General features: G+C 36.3%; 1 protein-coding gene across 11 annotated transcripts in view; it reads left to right on the top strand.

The window, feature by feature from the left end:
- The window catches only part of WAC (WW domain containing adaptor with coiled-coil), a 56817-nt gene that overhangs the window by 19806 nt on the left and 24578 nt on the right, over positions 1-12433 (top strand). For all 11 annotated transcript variants that reach the window (XM_086861986.1, XM_086862024.1, XM_086862033.1 and 8 more), the window contains exons 4-7: positions 770-876; positions 1651-1766; positions 2339-2451; positions 3873-4181. In XM_086861986.1, coding sequence (XP_086718112.1) covers positions 770-876; positions 1651-1766; positions 2339-2451; positions 3873-4181 — 645 coding nt within the window. The remainder of the gene's footprint in view (positions 1-769; positions 877-1650; positions 1767-2338; positions 2452-3872; positions 4182-12433) is intronic.

Genomic DNA, 12433 nt, shown 5'->3' on the forward strand with positions numbered 1-12433 from the left:
AATAAGTGTTCTTGTTTAATTTTAGGTGGAACTGGTGACAGCTTAGACACAAATACAGATCTAAAATATGTTGAGGATTATCTCCTTTCTTGTTTCAGCTGTTCAGGTGTTTTCACATTGAGGAAAACCAAGTTGCCATGAAGAGTAGCTGGTAGGGAAGCCAGAAGCGGATGGTGGTTGGCAGCTTACTTTTGGTGTTCTAGATGTCAGTATCTTTATTGCAAAGACTGAGGTGCAAGAAAATTTAGTCTGCTTAGTGTACATAAACAGAAACAGTTACCTAGAACTAATAACAAGTAGTCTCAAAAGAAAACAGCAGTTTTAAGCAAACAGCATTGCTTCAGTAAACTTAAAACCTAATTTTATACATCTAACCATGTAGGCTGTTGATAAGCCTATTTAAGTTTTCTGATCTTATGTTGAGGAAAAATATCTGTTAATTTCTGCATTGGCATGTTAAGACTCTTAAAAGCATGAAAATTATACAGGCTATTTGTTTGCTAGTAATGGAATAAAGTTTGAGAGTTAGACCAGTGAAGGGACATACTACATTACTCTTAATTATAAAATCAAAGTGAATTTTATGCTATGTGAAAAAGAAACATGCCTGTGGTCTCTTGAAATACTTCTGCATCTGAACTATGCTGTGATCCAAGTTTTGCACAACTTGCCTTCTTCCCTCCTCTTTCCCCTTCCACCTTCTTCGAATGCAAGACGGTTGATTTCTTTGAAAGCATACATGGTGAATAGCCTCTCTCTTTTCTTTCAGGGACCAGTTACTCTCCACAAGAAAATTCACACAACCACAGTGCTCTTCATAGTTCAAATTCACATTCTTCTAATCCCAGCAATAATCCAAGCAAAACTTCTGATGCAGTGAGTATTTGTGATTGATTTTCATCTGTGTGTTGCCCTGTTCATACTCACCATATATTCATAATTTTGCCTAAGACACACAGCATGTACATTGTGCTTGAGTTTTCCAACATCAGTCTTTGTTATATAAACACTCTGTAAACCCAACTTGCAGTTGTCATGTTTAAAACTATTCTAATTGGGCATCATTATAGCTTTGAGTTACTGGTCAATAATTTTAAAATACTTGATTATTTAAATGACATAGAGAAAGAAGTATTTTCCATTAACTCTGTGGTAAATCTAGAGTAGACAGTATGATTTTACTTATTTGAAATACCTTACATATTGTGAATTTTAGTCACTCTGGTATCAGAGTTTTAATAGTTATGAGTGGTGTTCGTAAAAAATTGCCCAAAATCAAAATTGGTAAATTGGTGATCAGTAGAAAAATTTTGGAAGATAATAATTTTGAGGGTGTTGTAAGGTGAAGGAAACTAATGTTATCAGTGTTGACCTTATTGTATCCCACTAAATGTACTGTTAGATTTTGTTACAGCATTTGATGGGAATAAATCAAAGAAAACTGTTGCAGAATTCAACAGGAGGATAACTGGTCATGTGTTCAAGCTATCAGTGAAACAGGCATTTAGAAGTTGTGGAAAGTAACAATATGGGTACATAAAAGGGTGCCATGTAGCTTTAAAAACATTGAACAGTGAAATCTATTTTAATTATTAAAACTACTCTAAAGTAGTGCTTTGTACAATACTGTACAACATTTGTATTTTAAAGGCTTACGATTCTGCGGATGATTGGTCTGAACACATCAGCTCTTCAGGCAAAAAATATTACTACAACTGCCGAACAGAAGTTTCACAATGGGAAAAACCAAAAGAGTGGCTGGAAAGGTATATATTTTTATTTGTTTTAATTGTATAAAAAACAAATATTCTTTAACACATTTCAGAGCAGTTGAACTTATCAAATAGATTACTGCTATAAAAGATTGTGCTCTAAGTCTGCTGTGTTCCTACCCTTACCGTGACCTCTGGCACCTCTTTCAACCCTTGACAATCCAGAACCTGAGAGGAGAGTATGGTTGGTTTGTGTGGGGGTGATTTTATTGGGTGGTGTTGTTGCAGGGGGGAGGTGGTTGTTGGTTGGTTTGGTTTTTGTTTTGTTCTGGGGTTTATTTGTTTGTTTTGGTTGGGGTTTTGTTTTGGTTTTTTTGCTGAGTGTTGTTTTTAGTGTTTTGTTTTGTTTTGGGTTTTTTGTTGGGTTTTTTTTTACAAGATTAGTGAGCTGAACTGGTGTATTGTGGGCTTCAGCAAGCACAGATAAAAGGAAGCAGTGGCTGGAGTTTGCTAACCCCACCTGTAGCAGAAAGCTCTTAACAGTTTAATGCATCTCATGAAACTTATGGAAGCTGTTCAATTAGATAATGTAAGTTCTTGCCTAACTTTTGTTTTCTTTTATTCAGAGAGCAGAGACAAAAAGAAGCAAGCAAAATGTCAGTTAACAGTTTTCCAAAAGATAGGGATTACAGAAGAGAGGTGATGCAGGCGACAGCTGCCAGTGGGTTTGCCAGTGGAAGTATGTGGATTTTTTATAGTACTATATTCTTGCCTTGTTTGCATTTCTGTTTTCCAAACTTCAAAAATTTTTAAAAACCCCTTTTCTTTGCTCTTTTTCTCACTTTTTCATATATAAAAGCAAAAGTGGATAGCACAATTAACTCTCCCAAGTGTTGTTTCTTTAAATAACTTTACTAGTGCAACACTTGCTTCATGATGCTCCTCCTTCTTGTGGCTTTTACTGTCGGGTTTAATTATCTTCATGGTTAGTTACTTAAACAACTTGCATAATCTGTAGTTCAGTTGGACTGTCATGATCATTGAGACCTGCTAATGTCATATTCTGACCTTAAAAATAAAGCTTTCACAACTAAAAATAATAACTTAATTCAATGGATTTTGATATCAGGGTTTTTAGAGGCTTGTGTATGTTATTGAGAGCGTATTTTGACCTCACCAGTAGTCTCAGCAAAATCTTTCCTGGACTATAAATTTCTGTAACTTGGAGATTTTTGTTCTGATACCTAGCTTTAATCTTTATCAATTTTCTTCTGGAAAATAGTTGTACGGTGAGATTCTGTCTGCATGCTGATGGAGTTTGGGTAAATTTGTAGCATGGTTCTCAGGGTGGTGTAAAAGTAGAAGCCAAAGTATTATTCTTCACCTGTGCTCTTTGGATTTGACAAGGTAGAGATGTATAAAGGGGTATTTTTCTGTGTACACTGAAACTTAGTGCATATTCTAAAGTATACTGGATGTTGCAAAAAGATAGCAGCCATGCATAATGCAGTGAGCATTTGTTTTGTGACAGGTGAGAATGTAAGAATCTATAATAATAATTACTCTGTGTTTACTTGGTATGTTCATTGACTAGCATATTTTAACATCTGTGATCATGTGACCAGTGCAGATTAGTCATTAATTTAATATATATAAATGTCTTGAATTAACTGTAAGTAAGTTTGTTGTAGTAATACTCAAGTGGCATGAAGAGGAATTCTTCGAAGGTTAGAATGTGAAACTGTGAAATTATACTTGATGTTCAGGGTTTTTGATGAACAAAAGGAAAACGGCACAAATTATTTCTTCACACTTAATACAAGATGGAAATAATAGATCTTGATTTAGATCTTTTTAGGAGACTTCAAAAGTTAACTTGACTGTAGCACTCATTATAAAGCAGCCTTTCATCAAAACACAGTGCTTAACCGGGACTCTAAATCAAGCAAAGGTCAGAGAAAATGCATTTTGTCAGTGAGTAGAATTAAATTTTGCCTTTTTTGACGCTGATCTACTTGAGGCTTGTTTTAATCATAAGAAGTTCAATCAGCTCTAGTTGTTGGTGTGCAGCTGTGTTAATCACTGCAATGTTAGACTTGTTTCTAATTTAATCTTTTTTTTTTCTTATTGCAACGTTACTTGGGGAATCCTGAAAAAAAGTGGAAGACAAGCATTCCAGTGACACCAGCAGTATGCTCCCACAGAATATTTTATCTCAAACAAGCAGGCACAATGACAGAGACTACAGACTGCCAAGAGCAGAGACTCACAGTAGTTCTACTCCAGTACAGCATCCCATCAAACCAGTGGTTCATCCAACTGCTACCCCAAGCACTGTTCCTCCTAGTCCGTTTTCTCTACAATCGGATCACCAGCCAAAGAAATCCTTTGATGCTAATGGAGCATCTACTTTATCAAAACTGTCTACATCCTCATCTTCCATCCCTGCACAGAAAACAGAGAGAAAAGGTATGTCTAATGAAATTTCCTCTAGTATTCAAGATGATGCATTGCATTACATTGCTTGTTTGAAGTATGTTAGTACTAGAATTTAAAGACTTTTTTTCCTGTTTGATTGTATGTGCTTAGAACCTGATTACTGTTTTGATGTGTTTACTTTCCTGTAAACCCCATTTGCTATATCTTCTGCAACTTCAAATTGACACTCTGATATTTACTATTTACTGGCTTGTTCTGCAGATTAACATTTCAAATGATGATTTGAGAGATGTATTTTTGTAGGACATATTTTAATTCTTGTCTTCTCTCTTGTTGTTTTGCATTTTTGCCATTTATTTGAGTTATGCAGTTACACTATTTGAAAGTCATTTTGGACCATTATGTTTTATGAACTGCTGTTACTGTTTAGAATGCCAGTGTCAAATCTTTCAATCAATACAAGCACAATTCCTACAGAAAGCGAGAGTTTTCTACATGTTTGTAAGAGCTAATCTGCTTTGATCTGTATCTTGAGAAATACCAGATCTTCAGTTCTAAATCTGCTGATAGTATGTGTTTCTGTTACCTGGTAATACCTGTTGGATACAGTTAGAGTCAACTGAAAATCAGAGGACTTCACAGTGCATTGTTTGTGACCTTTCAGACATCTGTCTTTTAGTTAAGACTTACTTCATTATTAGGGATGAAAAGCTCAAGAAAACTGTGAGGATGAGATGTGTTTCATTAATGATACCGTGTTACTTTGGTGTAACTGAATTTTAGAGAGTGGTATTGTGTAAGAAAATTCCATTTTGAGGGCTTTGGGAGGGAGAAGAGTAGTTTTTGATAATCATGTGTTTTGGTTTAAAGTATTGCATAATTAATATGTAATAGAATTCTTTCTTGAAGGATGGCTTGTTGCCCTTTCCATACTTGCAAGTTGGCCTAGTTAAATAGTTTCAATAAGAAGACCAAAACAGACTCTGGCCTGACACTGGTTTTGTACTCTGTGTTTGTTTTTAAGTCTTCCTCTTTTGTATATTTAAGAGTTCCAGCTTCTACACAGGCTTAAGAACAGCTGGCCATCCAAAATATTCAAGCAATAGCATACACTGACAAATACTGTAAGACAATTGTGCATGTAAAGAACTTTTTTAATGTTTTTTTCTTGACACTTTGTGCAATTTTTTTGATATCCTGGGTTATAAATACTGACTATAAACTACAGAGGAACAGGTTATTTTCAGCGAGCCTTTTCCTATTCAACAGAGTAAAGCATGAAGTAAGGTGTTACAATTCAGACATGGTTCTTGTACAGAGTGCAGCAGTTACCTGCTTCAGTTAAGCCTCTTATTTTCTGATTGCAGTTTGATGCATTTGTACACATTACAGTGCAAAACATCCATGTAAAGGAAGTGTTCCTTCCTTTAGTGTTTCTACTCTTTTCCATTTCTATATTTAAAGTACACTTAAAACTCCTCTTATTATTATTCTATTCTGACATGTTCTTGATTCCTGTTTGGTGTGTGACCAGATTTTCATACATATTCTTTGGTTGCTTTACTGCACATCTTTATTAATTGAACAGCTGACTCTTATAGCAATTGAAGGTACCTCCATTCTGACAGCCACTACAGATGTTGGCAGAGTTCTGATACTTCATACGTACAACATTAATTTGAGAACATTACAGCATGGTGTAATACTGAAAATAATCACACAGGGCAGTCTTGATACTGTAAATCTTACTTTAGAATCCATATTACCATGGATGGTTTCATATTAAAAAAATCACTGAATTTCTGTGTTCTTAGATAGGTGTTTCTTTAATTTTATATGGGTTAAATCAATAGATTCTCTGTAATAATTATGCCTCATTGGTCTATTTCATAGCAATTGATTGTGAGCAAATTTTGTACTTACCAGGCTTCAGAAAAGAGTAGATTACAGAAAGATAGTAGATAATTTAAGATTTAGAATAGGTGAATGTTTGGCTTGAAATTCTTACTCTAGAAAATGTGAGTTTTTACATGTTGCTTTACCTCTTGTACAGAAATAGAAGAATTCAGTGCACGTGCTGTCATGATAAAAGGTCATCAAAAAGTACATTCAGCTGACTTTTCTTTTTCTGGGGAATGTTGACCTGTCTTTTTAAGGAAATTAAACCAGAAAATTTTCTGTAGCATTTTGCATATTTGAATTTTTAAAAAGGCAAGAAGCAATGCTTTGGATGATTTACTGTTACTCATTCTCTGGGAGGTGACTGTGAACCTGCAGTACTAGAAGTATATATAAGTATATAAAGTATATAAAAATACTAAAGTATTTTTTGTAGCTGTTACACAAGTTGAAAATACAGTAATTGTCCTGAGACACTTGGTTCAAACACTCTTCTAAAAGTGTCTTTGCAGAACTGAAAAATAGTTTTAGAGGTTTATGTTTACAGTAGTAAAGCAATAGCCTTTGGTCTTCTTTTTCTGTTCACTGACTGCTATCCCTCTCTCTTACTAAAAAGAGGTAAAACTGGATTTTTTTGCATATAAAAATAGGTTGGTCCAAATGACTGAATAATATGTGCAGTAGTTCTTCCTTAAATGAATTCTTGTTTCTTGTGAATGTGTTTCTGGCTGCCTTATGCCAGCATATATGTACCACTGTTTTAATAGTTCTGATTTCAGTGTGTATTTTTTTAAGCAGTAATAGTTTTGAACAGCAAAACAACAGAAAAACACAAAACCCAACAACAATGCTTTTTTCAGCTCAATCTCTTTTGCTGCAGGGGTATGTTGTAGTCCCACAAGGAGATTGAATAAAATCCCTGGCTGAACTATAGCTCAGCTGTTAGCAGTAGTCCTCTGCCCTCAATGGCTGGCAGTAGTGGAGAGTTCCTGGGGAACTATTTGACCTCTACCCTTTGGTTTGAATGTTCCAGTCAGAATCTGCTGCTTCTGTTTGTGCTCACTGTGAGTGCTTTATGCAGGTAAAGTGTGGGGTTGCTTTTCCTACTTTTTGGCTGCTTTATCTGTAGGGCACATCACATTTTCCTATTTCTAATTCAGAATGAAATGTTGTATTGTCCGTATCTTAACAGTATGTCTGTCTGTAGGATACTGCTTCTCACACCTTTCCTCCAAGTCCCATCAGGCAGCACTTCTGTTTCTAGTGTAGCAGTACTCTAAAACTTCTTTGAGAACACAGCAAGCTGGCCAGTGCAGTTCTGGGTGGGTTGTGCCTCTGGTGCTTTTTTTTCCTTTTCTCACCCTTGTGGTTTTCTTGTAACACTCGCTAGTCTTTAGTGGTCAGTTATTAACATTGCTTCTGGTATTGTTGCATCTTCTTTGGCTGAGTTTTGCAGTTTCAAGTATATTACTCAATTCATATGTCAGTTAGAAAAAGTTAACACATGAGACTGTTAGTTTCTTCCAATATTTTATACTTGTTTGTTGAACATTGTTGTTACATTTATTTTGACAGCAGAGGTAAAATACAAAAAATCCAGTTTTAAGACTGGAGTAATCCAAATGTGAGAAATAGGGATTTTTTTTGTACTTCAGGTAGTTTGAATATTTTTGAAAATCTAGTTGCTATCAACAATCTATATTGTTACTATAGTTTCATTTAGTCAAAAGTATTTATAGAATGCATTTCTTTTAAATATTTATTTAAATTATTATTAAATATTTATTTAAAGTTGCTTTTAAATATTTAGGTATTTTTGTTGTGGCTTACAGTCCCTGGTAGAGAAGAACTGAACTATGTAAAACAGATAAATGTGCCTGTCAGTGTTCAGAGAGCTTAGCTGGTGGACTGTATACTCCAGGTGCTTCAGCACAAAAAATGTGTTATGATTCTTAATCATCAGCAGTAAATAAAGCAATTCTGTTAGCTGTTCTGGGTAGTAGTTTTTTAATCAGTGAAGCAGAGATGAGGTTGATAGGGCAACAAGATACAGATTCCTGAAAATTTTGTAATGCAGTTTTCCTCCCACAGAGAGCACACTGTGAGAGCACGAGCCTAGTAGTTGCTAGCAGTGCAAAGATAGCAGCTCAAGCTCACAATAGAGTGGTTGGGTAATAATATAGTGTTGACTCCAAAGGACTTTGGTTGCATTTGTTTTGTTTTAAATGGGATAAAAACTACATTAGTAGTAAAAGCTCAAAGGGTGTTTTAATAGTTTAGGAATCATCTAGTCAACAGCAGTCAGTAATTTCCATGTCATTAGAAATAAATCTGTGTTGCTATAAATCAGAATAAGATCAAGTTAATATGTAGCATTAATTTAAAGCTAGTTATGCAGGGAGTACTGGTATGTTAGCTGTCAGAAAGAGGCTACCAAAAAAGGTATTTCCCAGTTTTGTTCTTTTTTCCACATCCACTTGTCTGTCCCACTGATGTGCCTGAGGAGCTCAGCACACCCTGGTCAAGAGGAGAGTGAGCAAGTTACAGGTGCTCACAGGACTCCAGCAGACAGAGCAGGGTGGCAGAGGCACAGCAGAGGTGTGGGACTGTCAGTGTCAAACCTCTTCATTGAGGCAGAGTAGCTGAAGTGTCAGAAGGCTTGAATTTCCACCCCCTTGCATTCAAGTTTGTAGGCTCAGGGTTCCCTTTCAGAAGGTCAGTCCTGGCATATCAGCTGTTTGCTTAGGAGCAAAAATTCTTGTCATAAGGAGCAGAGATAGGTGATGGCAAGATTCAGTAGCATGTTTGTGTTCTGACTCAAACTGAGAAGCTAAGGGCGCTTAGAAAAAACTGAAGATTGTTTTTGCACAACTGCTGAGACGGGTTATTTTTTTTCTGAAAGAAAAAAATTTGGCCATGTTATTAAAAAATTCCCACTGCTTGGAAGCATCACACCAGAAAGTTCCCATTCTGACTTGACCTGGTGTTTCTACTTCAGCAAAAATTTAAACTGCATCTTGTGTCATACAGGTTCTTGCCATATGAAATTCTGACTGGTAACTTGGATTTCTTTCTGTTTTGTCCACAAGAGGTGATTGTGGGTCACACTCCCAGCAGAGAGGGTTATTAATAGAAAGCCCTTCCCTAATCAATGTTGTCTTCAAAAATTACTTTCATTATAAAAAGTTTTTTTCCTGCTTCATTTTAATGTTAAACAAATTAATAGTTCTTCCCGTTAAGTTAATCTCCACATTTAATGATGCTTCTTTTTGCCATTCACTTACTTGGTTTTCCTCCATTTTTTTTTTTTTTTTTTTTTTTTTTTTTTTGTTTTGGGTGGCTTTATTTTTTGGTCTTTTTTTTTCCTCATGTGAAAAACGTTGATGGTTCAGAAAGTTGTTTAGCTCTATAATACAGTTTTGTATGTAGGCTGTATCTAATAAACTTGTCTGCATAATTGTCAGAAAGCAAGCTACTTTCATGTACAAGTTTCATTGCCACAAAGTGAATGGATTTTTAAAGGTTTTTTTAAAAGCTCCAGATATTGAGACTTTATTGTGCATAGCTTATAATGGAAAAATTGTTGCAAAATCATATTTTAAAAATCACAGGTCATTTTAAAAATAATTTTTTTTTTTAGTTGTTCAGAGGAAGATATACATTTTATTTAATGACGTTTTTAAAACTTGAAGAGATCACAGAATGCTATGTTCTAGGTTTAGTTTTTATTTCATTTTTTTATTATTTAAAAAGCTTTCCTTGTTCCTTCCATGATAAAAGCTGAAGTTTTAGGTGAGGTTGGAGTCACTTGCATAGCATTTGTTTTGTAATTGATGTTGACAATGAAGAGACTGCAGCCTTGCCCTGTTCCACTTCTTCAGCCATAGTCTGTGCTGGAAAGCGTGCAAAAACCTTAAGTTGTTAAAAATTATTTTTTAGAATATGCAGATTAATTTGCATTTTCTGCTGGTAAAATTTCAGTTGTCATTTCCAAATTAGTCTGATGTTTAATGGTTCAGATTAGGTTTATGAATGACTGCCATGTCATAAACCAGAATTACTTATTCTGCAGTACTGTAGATTGCTTGTTAAGGAACATGAATTGATGTTGACACAGGTGTAGGGACTGGTGTGTCAGAATTGTAAAACAACAGGATTTAAATTTGTGGAGATATTTAACTTTTCTCAGCATGTTATGTTCATCCTGACTGTGTTTCATGATGTTTGAGGGCTTCAAGTGCACTTAAGAACTACAGGATTGTATTATTAATAAGCATTTTTTAAAACTCTAATAACCTAGAAAATTGTGTTTAGATGTTGGAAAGTAAACTTAATTTTGTGGCAAAATAGTGAAACAGTCTCTCAAAAACAGGGAATTGGGAAGGAAAAGAAAGGAGTGAGGAGTTTCTACTTCTATTTGTGGAAAAAGCAGGGTGAGTGCATGCACCCCAGTGAGTGATGTCTGAGGGTTTTTGTCAGACAGATATTTCATCTTGAGTTCTGATAAATTAACTTCAAAAGGCAAAACTTGTAGGCTCTGTACAGCATCATAAATTAAACCTTGGTAGTTACATTTTTCAAACATGGATTTGAAAGTATTTGGAAGCTTTGTTTTGTTGGCAGTATTTCTAGGATTTAGTTTTCTGTCTGAGCCATGAAGTACAATAGATGGGTTTAAATGAAGCTAAAGAAGGTTGTGATTATATACAACTAATTTGTAGTCTGTATTTTTAATATGTGAGTTTCCATCACAGAGGAGTGATTCTCTCTTTGTGGAGAAGAGGTAGAGATTATGGGTTGTGATAAGAACAGTTTGCTGGAAACAGTAATGAAATTTGAAATAAACAGTAAAAGCAACAATGTTATTAGAAGGGTGTACAAGGCAGTGAAGTGAGGTGGTACAAAATAACTGCCCTTTCTGGCTGCTGCAGAAATTAACCCTTGTGCTGGCCAGAACTGGGGTGTTATCCATCCCTTATTCTAAACCACCTACATCATGCCCAGATACTACACCTTCCAACTGGTATGCTCCTGGCTAATTGCAAGATGTATCAGAAGCTCCTGATTGGTATACCTGAAGCAGTCCATACTCACTGTCCATGGTAGTTACAACATACAGTGTCATTCAGCAGCTAGTGTTTTAAAATTCAACATTACAGACTGTTCTCACATAAGAATCAAATCCCATTGAGGTATACATAGTGTTTCTCTGTCCCTCTGCTTTACACCAAGTGCACCCAGTGCTTGAGCTAAAGCATGGATGGGTTTTGTCTTTGCTTCAGGAAAGACTAATCTAAAACTGTCTTCCCTGACACATTCTTCATATGCACCACAGGGACTTAATCCCCTTCTGCAGTACATGGAAATTTTGTTTGGACAGGGCCAGCTTGCTTGGTAGAGCTTTTGGTGTTAACTAACTAGGTGGCCTTTGCTAAATGTTTGTTCAAACAACAAACATCTCCCAATGTTTGAAGATCCTACCAAGTAGTTTTCAATGTGGTTTTTAACAATCCCTTGTACAGTTCAATTTTCCCAGAGGCTGGTGCGTGATAAGGGAGTATTATATACCCACTTAATACTGTGGCCCAGGTGTCTTATGAGGCTGTTGCTGAAATGAGTCCCATTGTCTGATTCAGTTCTTTCAGGATACCATGTCACTACAGGACTTGCTTTTCAAGGCCCAAGGTGGTGTTCTAGGCAGTGGTGTGAGGCACAGGGTGTATCTCCAGCCATCCAGTGTTGTTCCTATCATCAGACATGTAGAGCTTGCCATGGGTTTGTGGAAGTGTGATATAATCAATCTGCCAGGCTTCCCTATACTTCTTTTCACCATTGTCCACTGCACAAGAGTGGATAGCATGTACACACTGGCTTTACCCGCTTGGTCTGCTTGATTGCGGTGTGTGTTTCATGACTCTGGATAACCTGTGAGGGTATTGTCCATGGTTGAATCCAGCCTTCACTCATGAGGCCCATCACTGTGCTGCATCTTTTGGCTGATGAGGTGCCATGAGCCCACTGAGCCAGAAATAATTCACCTTTATGTTGCCAGTCCAGATGCATCTGAGACACTTCAATCTTGACAGCTTGGACCACCCATCCATTGTTGCAGTTTTTCAGTAGCCCAGCTCTCAGGTACAAAGAGCACCTGCATGACAGACTTCCATAGTCAACTTCCCTACCTGAGCAGTGACGTCTTGCCACAATAGAGCAGCCCAGATGGTTTTCCCTCTCCAGTGCCAACTGGTTGTTTTTCCATTAGTCCAGCCACCCCCACAGAGCAATTGCTACTGTCCGTGACTCATTGTAGAGGTAGAGTGTTTGGCCATTTTGTCTCATTCAGTGATATCTAAAGCCAGCTGGATGGCCTTCAGCTTGTACAA

This window comes from Cyanistes caeruleus, chromosome 1 (assembly GCF_971803275.1).
Source record: "Cyanistes caeruleus chromosome 1, bCyaCae1.hap1.1, whole genome shotgun sequence".
NCBI lineage: Eukaryota > Metazoa > Chordata > Aves > Passeriformes > Paridae > Cyanistes > Cyanistes caeruleus.